The 17,564-nt window shown below is 55.4% G+C and overlaps 1 protein-coding gene across 2 annotated transcripts; it reads right to left on the bottom strand.

The window, feature by feature from the left end:
* Positions 1–831: 831 nt before the first annotated feature.
* Positions 832–16,723, bottom strand: DEDD2 (death effector domain containing 2). Of its 2 annotated transcripts, XM_027618921.2 has the most exons (6): positions 16,574–16,709; positions 16,300–16,440; positions 15,315–15,684; positions 13,682–13,804; positions 10,303–10,443; positions 832–2,038 (listed from the first exon to the last, which is right to left on the bottom strand). In XM_027618921.2, exons 3-6 carry the CDS (start codon positions 15,640–15,642, stop codon positions 1,647–1,649), a joined length of 984 nt encoding a protein of 327 aa, XP_027474722.1. In that variant the 5' UTR covers positions 15,643–15,684; positions 16,300–16,440; positions 16,574–16,709; the 3' UTR covers positions 832–1,646. The 2 variants fall into 2 exon arrangements, with proteins under 2 accessions (XP_027474722.1, XP_027474721.1); XM_027618920.2 differs by having other exon boundaries at positions 16,300–16,723.
* Between the last annotated feature and the right edge of the window lie 841 nt (positions 16,724–17,564).

The following is a 17,564-nucleotide window of genomic DNA, read 5'->3' as shown; positions in this document are numbered from 1 at the left end:
AAAGGTATAGTCTGAAGTCAAAAGCAACTAGCTAGACCAGGTCTTGACTCCAGTACAGGACTCAACCCCTAGACTTGCCACAGTGTCCCTCTACACCAACACCGGCCAGGGGTCTAGGTTCCCAGATGTGGGCAGGAGCACCCGGAAAGGCCAGCAGTCCCTGCCCACCCCCTCTCACCCACCTCCATTCCCCAGCCCGGCTCTCTTCCCCCACAGGAAGGAAAACCTTGGTTATTGTGTAAGAAACCTGAGTTCCTAAGCCCTTAAACAAGGGGTGGGGAAAGGGGCCACAACCTCCGGTAGCCACAAGGCAGCGGGAAGCAGTGTTGGGCTCGGGAGGAAGAATGCAGGTCCAGATTTAAGACGTGACTGTCCAGAAGGCATGAGAAGCCATCTGGGGAGGGATTCCAGGCAGAGAACTGTGGCTCATGACCAGTGTGGTTTCCAAAGCTTTGGACTAGACAGCTGGCACCTCAGGGAATAAAATCAAAACACTAGTACTCCCAAGAACCTAACAAGAGCAAAGTATGTGCAAATGGGGTTGGGACAGGTTATGACTCCAAGGCAGTATTTCGACAGATGAGGAAACTGAGGCCCAGAGAGGAGGGGAGGCCTGTGGTAGCAGTGGCAGATGATGCTCCAGCAACCTGCACCTGCCCTTCCTAGCCGGATACTGGGAGGGGAGGCCTGTGGTAGCAGTGGCAGATGATGCTCCAGCAACCTGCCCTTCCTCTAGCCGGATACTGGGCCAGGAACCCCAGGATTGGTAATGGGCCCAGATCATCAGATCCTTCCTCCAGCCCATAAAGAGAGAGTCCTAGGGAGCCTTAATGCCCACCCTAAGCCCCAATCCAGGGCCGTTTTATTGGCGCCACTTATAAAAGACCTTTCTCATCAGCCCCAAGCCTTTGCCTTCCCTTTCCGAGAAGGAAGTTGGTTTCTGATCCTGGCCCCATGGGCAACAACACACTTGGTCTGATGCTGCTGCAATGCACGTGTGACACTCTGGGTGCAGGTCCTTGTGCAAGTCTGCGTCCAACCGTGGAGAGCAGGAGAATGTGGAGAGCCAGGTCTGTGTATGGAAGCTGGGCAGAGAGCCCTGGCTGGCTAGAGAGATGAGTGGGCAAGGTGAGCAGGCCCCGTGTGCACCCTAGCCCCAGTGCCCAGCGTGGCTGAGGTCCAGGGTTGGGGGAAGTAAAATCAGAGATCCTGAGAGAGAAGCCCTTAGGCCAAAGACATGTGTGGAGCAGGCCAGGGCAGGAGCCCAGGGCAGATTCCAGGGGGGGCAGTGTGCATGTGTGCACGCAGCCCACAGTCAGGAACACGGTGTGCAGGGGGCCTTTGGTGAATGTGTAGCTATGCCTCCCTCCCGTTCTGATCTGCATGCCTGAGTCCCTGGCCTCCTGAAGCTGAGGGAACACACCAGAGGGTAGGGTTGGGAGGAGGCTGGGAAGGAAACTCAGGTGGAAGTGGTTTGGGCTTCAGAGCCCACATCCTGTGGCAGAGTCTGTCAAGGGGCCAGGACATCTGTCCCAGTCCTCAGGGCTGCTGGAGTGACAGTCTTCTAGGGGCAGAGATGGATGTCCTCCGGGGGGAAAAAGTGGCCCGGAGGCTAGGAGGTGGGTTCAGTCCTGCCAGGTCCGGAATCAGGAGGCCTCAGTTGGGCGTCGTCCTCCCTCCTCCTCCATCAGCAGCAGGCGGCGCCGGCCAGCCTCGTAGTCGGCCTCGTCCACACTGACCAGCAGGCGGACAGCCTCCCGGCCCACGGCCTCGCGAAGGGCCTCAGTCAGGAACACGCCCCGCAGGGCCTGCAGCAGGGCGCCACTCAGGTAGTCGCCCCAGAAGGCGTCCAGATAGGAGAGCTCGGAGAACTTGATGTCGCACACCACGGAGCCCAGGTCCCGGGAGCGCAGCACCGCCGTGGCCTGCCCAAACACGTCCAGCTGCCGGGCCAGCGCCTGGGGCCGCCGGGAGGCCACACCCTGCTCCAAGGCAGGCCCATGCTCACAGTACTCTGCTCGCACCCTGAGCCGGATGTCTGCGGAGAAGGAGGGACTGGTCAGGGAGGGGCCAGCACTCCACACACGGCGGCGCAAGGGACCGGCGCAAGGGACCAGGGCCCGCAACCCCTTCCTCCCAGCCCGAGCGTCCTCCCACAGGCTCCTCCCACAGGCTCCTCCCCCTGCCCCATGGGTTGCACTGCACCTACCCACATCCTTCCCCCTTGTGGTAACCACACCCAAGTACAGTGACACCCTCCCGTGGCTTCTCTCCTGGGGCCTGGTCTCTGTTACCTCCTGACCCGGCGACCTTGGCGACCTCCTCTCCCCTCACGTGCTACCCTCCAGCCTCAGCACCCTGCTGCACCCCTACCCACCAGGCAGGTTCTGCTCAGCCCTGCCTCTCCTTCAGCTGGGGATGCTCTGGCCCGCCCCGCAGCACTTGCTCCCTCACTTCCTCCAAATGCCACCTTCCTAATGAGGCCTCCCCTAACCTCCCGATTTAAAACGTCACCACCACCACCCCAGCCCCCGGCACTCCCAGTCCCCCAGACCCTGCTCCCTTTCTTCCCAGGGCACTTACCACCTTCTAATCTCGGTGCTTTCCCTTATACTGTCAGGCTTATCACCTGTCTCCCTGGGTGAGCCCCCTGAAGGGACTGTTTTATTCAGTGGCGTAGCCCTGTGGCACACAGTAGGCGCTCGATATATATTTGTGCAAGAACCCATGCCTGGACTGATGGACTTGCCTTGTGGCAACCAGGCTCCTCGTCCTGCCCTCAGTGAGACTCCTGTGGGGCCACCACACCCAGCACGCGAGCGCCGCCCAGGGGTCTCAAGGCTGGGACCAGGCCAGCTCTGCTGGCAGCAGGTGCCCTCTTCCCTCAGAGGTCGCTAAGATGATGGACCCTAAGCCCGGAGCTGCTGGGGGCACTTGGCCACCAAGAGGGGAGAGCATGAGGCCTACCCGGAGTCAAGACAGAGAGGAAAAAAATGAAGTTCCTCACACGAGCCCTGGAACATCCAGATTCTCAGCCAAGATCAATTCCCTTTTTGCTCAGGCCAGTCTGAGCTGAGTTTCTGCTACTTACGACCCTGCCCACACCTGCCCAAATGAGGGGGCAGCTCTGCACAGGGCACAGGACCCAGGACTTCCTAGACTGTCCCTGTAAGTGTGACCTCGGGCGGATCACCTCCGTGTGGGATTACTAAAGCTCCACCTGTGACTCAGGCTAACAGAACCTCCTCTCAACACCACACCGGCTGTGAGGGTCAGCTACAAGCTGGAAAGGACAACAGACACTACCCACATATGAACTCATTTAATCCACGACCGCCCCGTCAGACAGGCCCTACTATCACCCCAATTTACAGGTGAGCAAATGGAGGCAAAGAGAAGGGAAGGGATCTGCCCAAGGTTGCGCGGTCAGGGTGTGGTGAAGCTCCACAGACGTCACTGAGCGTCCTGTGCCCCAGGGGGCAGCTTCGGGCCAGTGGAGACGATTCTAACCCAGGAGACTTTGGGCACTGCTGTGTGACCTGGCACAAGTCAGCACCTCTCTGAGCCCAGGTTCTTGCTGGAACCTGGGAATTCCACTCTGAAAGGCTGTTGAAAGGATTAAAGCGAGAGCAATGGACGGAAAAGACGTGGCTAGCACTGCAAACAGCGCCCAATGGGTGCTCCAAGAAGGGCCGCCGCCAACAGCTCCGATGTGCCAAATGCTTCACCCCCGCCATTCAGCCAGACCAGCCCTGAGGGGGCGGGGGCCACAAGCAACCCAGTGGACAGATGAGGAAACAAGCTCGGGAAGGGGAAGTGCCAAGTGCCTGACTCCCTTTGCCTTCCACACACGGTGTCAGCAGCAGAGCACAAGGTGGAAGGCAGGTCCCCACTCTCCCAGATGACTTCTCAGTACCACCCACTTCCTCCTCCCACCCCAAACCCTTCCTCTTTCTGCGAGGGAACCTCACCCTCTCCACTTGAGGCCCAGGGAACCCAACCTGGCCTTGGTGCCCAGGGCTTCCCGTGGCACTCAGGCCTGGCTCCCTTCGTGTTAGGAACTACACAAGACCTTCAGGCCCACAGCCTAGACTCCCCTGAGTGTCTGACCATGCCCTCAAGTGGTGTGGACCAGGGAGCAGGGAATTGGGAGGGGCAGCACCTGTCCAAGGCCACACGGGGCAGCTCAGTGGCAGAGGCACAGAGCCAGGTGGCGGAGTCCGACAGACCTTGAGGCGAGTCCCGGCTCTGCCACTCTCTAGCTGTGGGGCCTTGGGCATGTGACCTCACCTCTCTGAGCCTCAGTTTCCCCATCTGAAAAACATAAACAGACAAACAAGAGGTCCCTGCTGCATGGTGCGGTCATGAGAATTCAAAAAAGCAACTCATGAAGCACTCGCCAGGTCCTAGGACACAGAAGGCACCCAGAAACAGGAACTGCGATTTAGACACCCATCTCTCTACCCCATGGCCCCTGCCCAGGCCTGACCCTCTCTCACTTGGGCCCCTGAGTCAACCTCCTCCCTCAGTCCCGGCTGCGTTCTCCCCTGCCCTGCCTCCAGTCACAAGGGCAGCACCCCCAGCACAAGCCTTACTCACTCACACGATGACCTGTCCACCTCCTCTGTCCAGAGCAGCCCCACTCAGTCACCAAGGCCCAGCTCACAGGACCACACATCCCGAGCGGGTGAAACCCCCCCGGATGGCCTTCCTCCTCGGCACAGGTAGGTACTCAACCTGTGGCAGAAACTGTTCAGAGCCTACCCCCAACATGGGGGTGGAAGAACGAAAGGACCAGAATGGACTGGTGTGTGTCCCATCCATTCTTTCATCCAACAGATCTATTTACGAGGTGCCAGGAATGTGGGGCGACATGCGTGCCCCGCCACCAGTGGGCCTGCAATATACGGAACCCCAGTTAGGGAACACCTCTCATGGGCTAGGCCCTACCCAAGGGCTCTCCTGACCTTCGGCCCTAAATCCCCACAGCACTTTCCTTATCCCCATCGACAAATGAGGAACTCCTTCCCCAGACCACAGTCCAACCTCGGGTCGGGAGCACAACAGCGTGGCATACACAGAAAGAACAAGGAACTCCATGAGGGAAGAGGAGAAGACCTGTGTTACTTGAAGCCACCCCGCCACCCCTGGCCAGGAATCAGGGGCACCAAGCCCCATCTCTCCTTTAGTCCTCAACAAAATGACCAAAGAACAATAGGTGACAGATATAGAGTATTTACTGGAGACTGGCACACACGTCACATTTATTGACCCCTTGATTCTCCCTGCAACCTTCTAAGGCAATGCTATTACCTCCTTTCTGCAGATGGGGAAACTGAGGCACAGGATGAGTCACCTGCCCAAGGGCACACAGGCAGGAAATGGCAGAGGTGGAATTCCAACCGGGGTGCCTGGCTCCAGAGCCTGAGCTCTTAACTCCCCCATCCTGTTTGCTGCCTGTCACACACACAATCACAGAAACCTATCATTAAAAGAAATCCCAAGGGCCACAGGAGAAAATTAGAGACAGCGAGGTGTAATTTAGATTTCAACGATGAGACGGAACCTCTCTAGGAATGACACTGGAAGTAAAATGTGAAGAACAAGTAGGTCGAAAGAGAAAAACAAGAAGGAAGAGCAGCCTTCCCAGAAAAGAGAACAGCCCGCATGGAAGTCCAGAAGTAGAAAATGAACTTGAGGCATTCACAGGCTAGGGGCCAGGGTGGCCGGACCACGTGGACGAGAAGGGCATCAGGGGATGACTGGAGGTACGGGGCCTCACGAGGCAACCACACCCCCGCCCCCGCACCTCAACGGCCTCCTTCGTAAAACCTCACCCCAGGACCTGCTCTCAAGGGGTCACTTTGGGGATTACACCGCTGGCTGCAAGTAAAGAGCAAAGGCCAGTGCCTGGCATATAACGAGCCCTCCGAGGGCCTCAGGAAGGACGTGAGCTCATGCCGAGGTGACTCGGGCTGCACGGCGGAAGCGGCAAGGCGGCAGGAACAGAGTCAAGGCAGGGGTCAGGGAAGGTCAAGGGGCCAGGACAGATGCAGCAAACATGGAGACAAGTGGACGGACTGGCCCACGTGTGTCCGTGAGGAGCAAGGCGGGAAGAGCGTCTGGCCCCCGTGTGACCCGGGCTGGGGACTGGCTGAACTGCTTCCTCTGGCCAGGAACACCAAGCATTTAGCAACAGTCCCTCCTCCACCTGGGCAGCTGTGTGGAAAGGCTCCCTGTCCCCAGGACATAGGGTTTGGCGATGCCTTCCTAGTGAGGACAGCTGTTCTTGCTCCTGCACGCAGTTCGGCCCCAGCACCCTCTTGTGCCCCAACCCCATACACCTCATCCCTCTCTCTTCTAGGGCAGAACGAGAGGCAGAGGGAAATGGGCAGGGGTCCCCAGTGGGGGGTCAGGGAAGGGACAGGGACAGGCACAAGGGGAAGAGAGGCAGCCAGAATGCTCTGATGGAAAGACCCCTGCCCCTCCAGGGCCAGCACCACCCTCCTCTGGACAACAGCGGCACCCAACCCCTGCTTTAGTCTCTTCCCCGGGACGCGGCCAGTGTCGTCATGTCAAATGTAAGGTTCGACTGAACTAAAAGATAGAGGCAAAGAGGAGACGCTGCCACCAACGTCAGAGAAAAATAAGCAGCCACTCGCTACCTGCTTCCCGATGGAAAGCCACAATACCACCTGGGAAGTGAGCTTGAAAATAAAACATCACACCAGAATCTGATCAAGCCTCTCCAGACCAACCACTGATTTTCAGGAAACATGGATAATAGGGGACCCTATCAATCAACTTGACTGTAGGATGCAATTGGCAAAATCAGTTTTTAGGAAACGCTACATGGGGCGCCTGGGTGGCTCAGCCGTTAAGCGTCTGCCTTCGGCTCAGGTCATGATCCTGGGGTCCTGGGATCGAGTCCCGCATGGGGCGCCCTGCTCCGCGGGAAGCCTGCTTCTCCCTCTCCCACTCCCCTTGCTTGTGTCCCCTCTCTCGCTGTGTCTCCCTCTGTCAGATAAATAAATAAAATCTCAAAATAAAAACTACAGGACAACTACTTTCAACAAATACAAAGCCACGGGGATAGGGGAAGGAGAGCCGACATGGCGGGGGAAATCTCAGAGATCAGGAGACTTACGAGAGCCAGCACTGCGGCGCCTGGGTGGCTCAGTCAGTTAAGCGTCAGACTTCCACTCAGGTCATGATTCCAGGACCCGGGGATCAAGCCCAGCATTGGGCTCCTTACTCAGCGGAGAGTCTGCTTGTTCCTTTACCCCTCCCCCTGCTCGTGCACTTTCTCTCTCCCTCTCAAATAAATTTAAAAAGAGAGAGCCAGCACTTTTTTTTTAAGTTAATTTCTTTTTTATTCTTTTTCTTTAAAGATTTTATTTATTTGACACAGAGAAAAAAAGAGAACATGCACAAGCAGGGGGAGCAGCAGTCAGAGGAAGAGGGAGAAGCAGGCTCCCCGAGGAGCAGAGAGCCTGACCCATCCCAGGACCCAGGGATCGTGCCCTGAGCCGAAGGCAGATGCTTAACTGACTGAGCCACCCAGGCGCCCCATAGAGAGCCAGCACTTCTGAGACAATGGGACAACATTAGAGCATTAACTGGACATTTGACAGGAAGAACTTAATGTTTTCAGTGCGGTAATTTTTCCAAGAATTCTGATCTTTTAGAGGTACACAGTGAAAAATCCACAGACGACATAACAGGATCCCTGAAAGTGACTCCAAGACACCGTGGATGGTCCAACAGGATCACCCACAAGCTGCCAAGGGCTGAGGCACAGTGAAGGGGGGACCGGGTCATCACGCTGGTGTGCCTGCCTCTGTCCCTCCTCCAGAGAAACAAGGAGAAAAGCAAAGCTCATCCTGTCACTCAAATCCTCTGGCTGCTTTCCGTCACGTAAAGCAGTGAAAGCCCTGGCCCCCCGGCCCACAGGACGGGCCCCCCACCTCTCCTGCGCTCACCTCCCAGCAGCCCCCTTGCTCGGCCAGCTTCCTCACCAGCCCTTCATCACCACTGGCTCACTCCTACTTGACCTTGGCAGCTGCTGTCCCCAGATCTAGAACACTCTTCCCCAGCCAACCACACGCTTGTTCTGTCTCTTCCAAGAGGGCTTCTGAGACCACTCTACCTTGAAAATACATCCAAAACTGCATTTTCCCTCACTCCCTCCCCCCTTGCCCTGCCTTCTCTTCTCAGCTGCCCTCTGAAGTTTCTGTCCACTTTCTCCTCCCACCAAAACACCTGCTCCGTGAGGACAAGCGTCTCCCATCCCTGCTGTGCCTAGCGCATAGTAAGCGCTCTAAGAACACGCGTGGAGTAACAGCATGAACCAAGCCTGCCACTCTGCACAGTGGGGGCTGTCACCCCTACCTCAGGGCTGTCTTGAAAACTCTGGGCCAGGCGAGTAGTGTGCCCAGCACAGGGCCCGGTGGATGGCCCTGAAAGGGATGGGGAAACTCAAGAGGCCCTGTGTCCAAACCCGGGGTACTCCGGACACCCTTCCCCTTCGGAAACCCAGAGTTTGGTCCAATTCTTCCCCTCTGGGGAGGGCAGTTGACTAGGGGTTAAGCCCCACAGCTATCACACACGAGGGAGCAAGAATGGCAGGTCACTCCGGTCTGAAGGAGCCTCCTTCCACCTCTGGTCTTGGGCCTCATCAAAGGTGAGGCATCCTGGCTTTCAGAGGGAACCACCAGGGCCCTACTGGGGAGAGCCTCCCTCCAGCCCCACCCTGCCTAGTGAGTCAGCAGTCAGACCTGCTTACAGTCCTCCCAGCAAGACCCAGGCACACCCTGCGTAACAACCTCCCTGCCACAGCCCTGCCCTCGGGGAAGAGACCTGAAGCCTCCACAGGCAACAAGACCCCTCCCCAGCCTCAGCTCAGCAGGCTCCCTAGGGAGGCAGGGACTCCCTCTGCTGCCCAGCCAGCCCCGTGGCTCTGCTCATGACTGCCTGCCTGGGGGAGAGTCACACCGGGCAGCTGAGGGTTGTCAGGGGACATCTGCCGGCCCTATTGGTCTGTTCCTCCCGGCAGCACCAAGCGGCTATCTGCAGCCTCATTGGTGGAGTGGATGGGACACTCAGAGGAGAGGGAGCCAAAGAGGTGTGGGCTGAGTGAGAGTGCACCCACCCATGCCCGTCTATGACCCTCAGGGCCACGTGGAATTTCCCAAAGGCAAGGTCAAAGCACGAATCTCTAAAGCAGAGCCCACAATCCACCTGGCCTACCACACGTGCAGGCCCAGGCAGCCCTGTTAGTCCCCACCTTCTCCCCAACAGAACTTTCCCGGGCCAGACCTCCAGCCTCTCCTGCTCGGGCTGTCCAGCCTCTTCACTCCGTTCCCCGCTTCCTTTTTGTTTACTTACACACACACCAGGCACGGCACATACTACATAAATACATATACCTAGCGCAGTTCTACGTACTTTATAAATCATCATTAACTAATTTTCCAGATGAAGTCAGAGTTCCATCAAAAGCAGGTGTCAGATCAACCTTGTTCCCCTGCTGAAAACCCGAGGTAACACTTGCCATATGGAATAAAATCCACACTCCCATCCACTCCAAGGTCTGCCAGGCCCAGTGGTTTGGCTCCTGCCGGGCTCCTCCACCCACTCCCCACCCTCTGTTCATGGCACTATCTAAAGCGAGCTTCAGTTTCACTGATCTGTCACCCTACTAGAAGGTCGCCGCCTCCCCAAGGGCAGGGCCCCCACTGCTATTCCTGTCCCAAGCACACTGCACAGTAACAGCAAGAAGACGCACCAACTGGTACGTAGCACATAGCATAGGCCTCAGGCCAGGCACTGGGGCAAACATATTACCAGGCTAATTCATTTTCTCTCTCAACAACCCCACGTGGGACGCGCCCTATCAGCCTCCTTTTACACCAGAAGGGTTCAGTCACCTGCCCAAGGTCAGACAACCTATCTAAATGCCAAGGCTAAGGGGTGAATCTGGCAGCCTGCCCCAGGATCCTCGTTTTTTACCCACACGTTACTCCACTACAGAGTAAGTAAACCTATAAAAACGTTTACTGAAAAAAATAGACAAAACTGAGAGCAAGAAGTCATCAGGAAAAGCTTCCTGGAGGAGGTCGCACACGTGATCCTTCCACGACACGCAGGACGGAGACAAGCAAGAGAGGATGATGAATGGAAGCTGCCGCCTCCCCACTGGGTGTGCCACACTGCGCACGAGTGTCCGCGTCTGCCCCCCTCAGGCTCAGCAGCCGGCTGCGGGCACCATCCAGGCATTCGCTGAGGCCCACAGACACCTACCACAGGTCACTTTGCCTTCTGAGGCAGGTCTGGCTGGCTCCTGCGGCTGCTGGGGGGCGGCGGGGGCCCCTCTCCGCCGCCGTCGGGCACCACCACTCGGCCGGCCCCGACTCCGCCGCTGCCGCTTGGTCGGTGGGGAGCCTGAGGAGAGAAAGATGGGGCACACTGAGGACCAGGATAACAGGTAGAGCACGGAGGCAGGGGCCTGCAGAAGAGCTCAAGGCTGGTCCCCATGCCATGAGACCTGGGTGAGCCCCTCTGCTTCCTGGGCCTCAGTGGCCCGGTCCATAGGATGAGTGGTGAGTAGAACCTAGCGTCATCTAGAAGAGCACACCCCACCACCCAGCAGCCCCACTCCCAGGTCTGACCCTGAAGAAAGCCCTGCACAGCCACGCCAGGAAACAAGCATGACAACAGACCACTGGGGCATTGTTCATAACTGTCTAAATGTGAACACAATGTAAATACCTGGCAAGCAGTACACAGGGTAATTCCCAGAGTAGACTGTTTAGTGAAGTAAAAGCAAGGTGCAAAACAAGTGTCTATGATTTGCTACATCTTGCGTTAAAAAAAAAAAGAATATATACAAACTTGCTATTTTTGCAAGACAAAACACTGTAAAGACAAATAGGAAATGAACGAAATTAGTTACCTACTCACTAGGGATTGGGGACCAGTGGAAATGATCCTTCTAAGAACATCCTTCTTACATATGGTAGTTTTGACTTTTGAGTCATAAAACTGCTTTACATACTCAAAAAATTAAAGAGACAAAAAAACACACCAACTATAGAATTAAACAGAAACAAACGAACCTAGCTGTATATAAAATTGGTAACGCGAACTAGAGAAGGATTATTTCAAGTAACTTGGAAGAACATTCTGACTGTAAACTCTCGGTGGGATACGCCCCTAGGACAGGAAGAACCACAAATAAATGGTATGCTTCATTCAGTAGATAGTCGGCAGCGGTACTGAACTTTCAAAGCTACAACTGTCATAAAACGAAGCAAATAAATCTGTTATCTCAAAATTTTTAATAAACGTTTTTAGTGTACAAGAAACACATCTTTGTATATTAATTTTGAAAACACTAAGACGAATTTTTTTTGGGGGGGGATAGAGGAAGTGCGTGCAAGAGCAGGAAGGACAGAGGGAGAAGGCTCAAGAGAATCCCAAGCAAGCTCCACGCCCAGCACAGAGCCCGACACGGGGCTTGATCGGAGATCATGAGATGAGAAAGATGGGGCACAATGAGATTACGACCTAAGCTGAAATCAAGAGTTGGATACTTAACCAACTGAGCCACCCAGGTGCCCCAAAAAAGTAATATGAATTTTTTTAAAGCAATTTCTAGGTCTGTTCACTAAAAGAGCTCAGGAACCACACACATGCAGCACCCAGAGCTTGGTCTCTAAATGTCAGTGCCTCTAAAAGGAACCAGGCTTCCTCTGGAAATAGCTGATTCCAGGGCTGGGGAAGGAAAAGTACAAGTTGAGTGCAGGACATCTTGCAGTGCCCCAGAGCAGGAAGCCCAAAGAATGATGGAGCCACATCAAAAAGACAGTAGGAGCTAGTCAATTCGAACCTCAGGAAGAATGACTAATGGATTCTAACACAGTAAATAAATAATTATACAGGAATCCATAGTGCTGCTCCCCCTCCTCCCAAGGAGAGAGAGGGAAAAAAAAGAAAAGTCTCGAAAGAATGCCAGCTAATAGACACTGGAAAAGAATAAGAAAATCACCATTTTGTGAACACCAATGTCATCACTGGTTTAAGAAGAGATGACCGATGCCTGCTAAACCCACTGGGGATGCTGTTGGGGAACAGTATGTGCCAAGTGTCATCCCACAGATTGACTAACCATTAAAGGAGGAAATGTCCCTTTACGGAGGACAAATATGGCAGACACCACCTTAACCAAGTGTTCAAACTTGCCCACTCACAGCAAGAAAACGAGACCGTCAGCCTCTTGATGTGCTCCAATGCGAAGCACACAGCATCAACCAAGGAACATTCCTGCCAAAACATGTAACCTGAATCTCATCAAACCTCCTGACCCACTTTTTATTGTACCTTACTCTACTTCACTCAACTCTCAGTCCTGGAAATTACTCTCTTCTGGCCACACGTTTACAGGGTTTTTGAGTTTCGAGTCATAAATTAGAAACAACGCCCAGTGGCTGCTACCGTGCTTGTCTCTTAGGGTGAGGGTGTGGGGGCTCCCCACTTCACGGGAGATACACCCGTTCCAGGACCCCATGAGGAAATGATCGGACACTTCCAAAACAATCGTGACATTCTACAAAACAAGTGGCCCGACAGAGTCAATAAGTCAACGTCATGGGAAGAAAAGAAACAAATTTGGGGCAGGGGAGGAGTTTGGGTTCTCAAGTAAGAGGTTAAGGAGACATAATAAATGAACACAGGAATGCTGGGTGGCTCAGTCGGTTAAGCATCTCCCTTCGGCTCAGGTCATGATCCCAGGATCCTGGGATCGAGTCCCACGTTGGACTCCTTGCTAGGCGGGGAGCCCACTTCTCCCTCTCCCTCTGCCTGCCACTTCCCCTGCTTGTGCTCTCTCTCTCAGACAAGTAAATAAATAAAATCTTTTTAAAAAAACCAAGATGCAGAGAAACTCAACTATGAGTGGATCCTGAGAGTGGAGACCATCTTGGGGAAACGTGAAAATGAAGCGTTAGGGTATCAGAGGATTAGTATTCATTTTCTTAGGTATGATAATGGTCTGGAGATGATCTAGGAGAATCTTCTCATTCTCAGGAAATGCCTGATGATTTAGGGATAAAGTATCCTGATGGGTGTAACTTACTTTCAAAGAGTTCAACCGAAAATCCATTGTTACATATACGCACACAAGTAACAACCAAAAATCCATTGTTAAGTACATACACAGTAAAGCAAAAGTGGCAAAATGTTAAAATTACTGAATCAAGGTGGAAAATAGGAGCATGCTCACTGCACTTATCTTTCAACTGCTCTGTATGTTTGAAATTATGTTTGAATAATTTAGGAACTAGGGACAAGAAAACAGCCTAAATGAACTGGCAGGGCAATTAAAAGAAACAAATTAAAGGTACCTGACGTGAATAAATCTCAGAAACGTGTCCAGCAAAGCCAGCCACGTGAAGACTACCCACCGTGTGATGTCATTCAGATGCCCTATAAAACCACCACAAACAATTCCATTCGTTGCTTCCGGACACATGCTTTTGTAGAATAAACACCACACATAAAGGAATGTGGACACAGAATAACCCCTCAGGCCCCTTCCTTGATGGGCCGGGATGGAGAGGGTTCATCAGGGCTCAGGAGGAAGAAAGGGACGCTGCCATCACGCCCACGCAGCGAGGCTCACCTGTCTCCCACTGACCCTGCTGCGTGTCTGAAGTACTGCTTGACTGCCGGCGGCGGCGGCGACTGCCTTCAGTCCTTTTGGAAGAAGAGCTGGAGGTGCCGTAGTTGTAGCGTTCCGGAGACACTTCAGAAGGAGAAAAACGGAAAGAAGTATTCCCAGCCTCCAGCCCCTCCCCAGCCCAGCCTCAATTCCCAGCTGGAGATGGACTCCGGCCCCACTAGGTGCCCGAGCTCCCCAGAGCCCAGAGCCCAGATAGCTGCTCTCTCTCAAACGCCTCCTGCCCAATGGTTGTTGTATGCCTACAGAGAGATAGGGACTTGTGACCTCCTGGGGCTGTCCAAACCATGTCTACAGCAGCTCCAACTGTCAGGATTGGAGTCTGTAAGCCGAGTCATGGTCAGGATCCCTGCAATGTTGCCCACCCCCCAACCCCGGCCGCCTCGAACTGCCCCCAACGCTCCCTGAGCCCCCAAGGGGTAAGCAGGCTCCCCCAAACCTCCCTTCCATAGCCTAACCTCCACGTATATTCTTCCAAAAACACGGCCAGTTCTTCTCTAGTGATGCCCCTCTCCTGGTTATCCAATTGCCAAGGGCTTCCTCTGGGCAAGGGAAGTTCGGAATCCCCCTCCAAAACCAGCCACTGCACCACTAATGACCCAGCCAAGGCCCCAACAGCTCGAGGCCTAAGCACGCACAGGACTCCTGTCCCTTAAACCCCGGGGTTCCTCACCTCAGAACTGCTCCCCCAGGAGTACTTCCCTCACAGGACTAGGGGCATCAGCTCGGAGCCAAACTTTCTACCTGGGTCATCTGCAAGCCCCTGTGTGAAGTGGCTTCTTACCTCCCTCTCTGCTCTTGCTTTGTCAGTCTCCCCTGCTCCTGCCACACTGGTCTCTGATGATACCAAACTCATTACTGACTCAGGGCTCGAAAAGCTTGTATTTCCCTCTGCCTGGCATTTTCTCCGCTGAGATCTATGCACAGCAGGAGTAGAACCTCCGTTTAAACATGGCTTTTTCAGAAAGGTTTTGACTGGTTATCCAATGGGGGGGGGGGTTCCTTCACTATGAAGCGCTCCCTACTCTCTGTATTCTCTTAACTTTGCTTTAGTCTTTCTATAACCCTATACAAAAGCAAGCTATCTGCCCCAATGGCTACGTCCTCCCCACTAAACATAAGCTTCATGAACAAACACTCTGTCAATCCCAACACCTTGTATCTCCTGTGCGCAACACGCAAGATTCAGTTCTTACATGTGGACAAGCTGCTTAACTTCTCTTAACCCTGTTCTTTTCCCTGTAAGATGAGAACACTAACAGGACTTCCTCACGGGATTACTGGGAGGATATAAGGCGACAGTTCACACGAAGGGCTTACCGCTGTGCCTCGCATGAAATAAGCCCTCCATAAACAGTGGCCACAAACACCACTGATGTGGCCAAATTCCACAAGCTCACCTCTCCCAAAGCCATGCCTCCTCCCTGTTGTGTTCCTCATTGATACTGAGAGAAGGGGAGGAGCGAGTTGGGACACAGGCTGATACGGTGCTGTCTGTATCAGGCCACCATGGAGGCCCAGCCAGGACAAGGCCCCGTCCCCACCGGAAGTCTGTCACCCTCCCATTCAACCATACCTGGCCGGCGCCTCTTGCGCGCCAGGTGCGGCAGCAGGTCGTGGCGTGCCAGCACGCGCAGGAGTTGCCCCAGCAGCCGAAGGTTGCTCTCGTCGCACTGCCCGCGGCGCTCCAGCTCCAGCAGCAGCTCCAGGCCGCTTCGCGCGCGAGCCAGACCGCCGGCCGCGCCGGGGGCCTCGTCGAGCAGGAAGGCCAGCAGCTCCAGCTCGCACTCGGTCAGCTGCCCGCCCACCACCTCGAACATACGGTGAAGCGACAGCATCCCGTAGTAGTCCAGGCATTCATCCTCCTCCCAGCTCGGGGCCGGGGTCAACCCGGACAGCGCCATACCCAGGGGAGGGAGGGGGCGGCACAAGCTCTGAACCAGGGCCTAGAACCCACACAGCGGGGAGGGGGCAATGGTCAGCGACGCGGGGACCCGGACCCCGCCCCCGCCGGTGCGTCTCCCCCGCCCCGTCCTGCCGGGCAGGGCCACCTTCGCACCCCAGGCTTCTCTGCCTCTCCCCTTCCCTCAAAAAGGAATGGTACCGCCCGAGGTCCCCTAGTAACAGGTCGAGACGCTAGACCCCGTTCGTCCTCCCAAGAGTCGGGCCGACCCAGCCCGAACGCCCCTCCCCAGGTGGTATGCCCCGAACCAGCCTCCGGACCCGACCAAGTGATTCGGTCCGAACCAGCGTGGGGGCCCGTCCCGGGGAACCCTGCCAACTGCCCTCTGACTCTGGGCAGCACTGACCGGACGTGCCCCTTGGCTCCGTCCACTGGTACTGTCCGATCAGCGCCGCGGCTCCACCCAAATGGTAGCGTCCGAAAGTGACCCTCTGCCCCCCACAAGTGGAACCGACCAAAGCAGCCCGTCGCCCCACACAGGTGGTGCTGTCCGATCCCGACCCCCTCGCCCTGTTAGGGCGGTACCGCCCTCCCCCCAACACCCAAGTGGTTCCGTCTACCCGCCACCAGCCGCCCTCAGGCCTCTCTGGATCCTCACCGGATTCCGGCGTCTGACGACTCCTGGGCGACGGCCGCAGCCACTTGTTTTGGATCTTTCTGGCACCTTCTCTATTATTACGCCTGCGTCACCTCGCCCCTCCTCCTTCCCCCAACTCGCGCAGGTGCGACCGCCACGCCCCTTAGGCGCAAGCGCAGAGTGAAGCTTCCAAGCCCCACCCCTCCGGGCCCGCCCCCAACCGTAGCGTCTTGCCCGCCAGTGCTGCGCCTGCGCAAAGCGAGAGTGATTTCCGCGTCTGAGTTGGATCTGTTACCTGGTGGCATGCAGGGTTGCTTCTGTCCGCCCGTGACTTAAGCCGCTGGATCCTTGTTGCCGCACGTCAAGCCCTGTTGGAAATACTCATCTCATGGACTACAGCCCCATCCTAGACATGATTTAGACGCCCACATTACCACTGCTCCCAGCTGCCCAAGGCAAAGGACCACAATAGCAACCGTCCTGGCTTCAAATAGCTCCCAGACCCCTTATGATCGGGACTTGGACGCTCCTCCGTCAGCCTGCCCCTTACTCCTCATGGCAACCAGGAACCTACGTCACAACCGTGCCATCTCATGACCCCAACTGGAATCTCCTTTCACCCAACAGAAGCCCCATCTCTAAGTTCCTTCCCCTGATCAAGACCAGGAAGCTCCCCCATCTCATGTTAGGAACCAATACCTCCTTCCCGATTGCAATAGGCCCCTCCATCCTGACTGTTCACTACCTGATGGCATCCATCACAGTCTCCTATTACAGACAGCCTCTTCCTGTCTCAAATGCCCCCCACCCACCCAACAACCCTTTCCAATCTCTGCCCTCCAAAGTCAAGGAGCCTCCCAATACCCCCTCTCTAACCTGCACCTACAAGTTTTCATTCTTGCGAGGGCAGGTCCCTATCAAGAGAGCTGGAGCCCAGGCTGCGTATCTGAGCAGCTCCCCTGAGGCGGAGCCTTGGGCATGGTGGCCACCCCCCCCCCAACACACACACTTAGGTGACTCAAGGTCAGGGCTCGCACATACCTTGAAACAAGTCTCCCCGGAGTGGTTCCCACCCTTGAATTATCTCCCCTTGAAAGGTGGGGGGGACCTAGGTCCTGCTTGGCACTGCCTCAGCACTGGCTCTGCCTCAGCACTGGCTCTGCTTGGGCTGCAGCAGTGACCTTGGAAGACTCCCTCTCTCTAATGTCAATTGTCACCTATTGAGACCTACTCCTGGGCCAGACACACAGTAGGCGCCCGATACGTGATTACCGTTAAATCAAGTG

The sequence above is a fragment of the Zalophus californianus genome, chromosome 17 (genome assembly GCF_009762305.2).
Source record: "Zalophus californianus isolate mZalCal1 chromosome 17, mZalCal1.pri.v2, whole genome shotgun sequence".
In the NCBI taxonomy this organism is placed as follows: Eukaryota; Metazoa; Chordata; class Mammalia; order Carnivora; family Otariidae; genus Zalophus; species Zalophus californianus.
The sequence above is the reverse complement of the archived record's forward strand: the minus strand, read 5'-3'. Positions and strand labels throughout refer to the sequence as shown.

Coding starts and splice junctions, on each gene's coding strand:
- DEDD2 (XM_027618920.2), bottom strand. CDS start 15,642: ATGGCGCTGTCCGGGTTGACCCCGGCCCCGAGCTGGGAGGAGGATGAA. Junction 13,805..15,314: donor GCGCAAGAGGCGCCGGCCAG/GTATGGTTGAAT, acceptor CTCCTTCTGAAG/TGTCTCCGGAACGCTACAAC. Junction 2,039..10,302: donor AGAAGGCAAAGTGACCTGTG/GTAGGTGTCTGT, acceptor CCTTCTCCGCAG/ACATCCGGCTCAGGGTGCGA.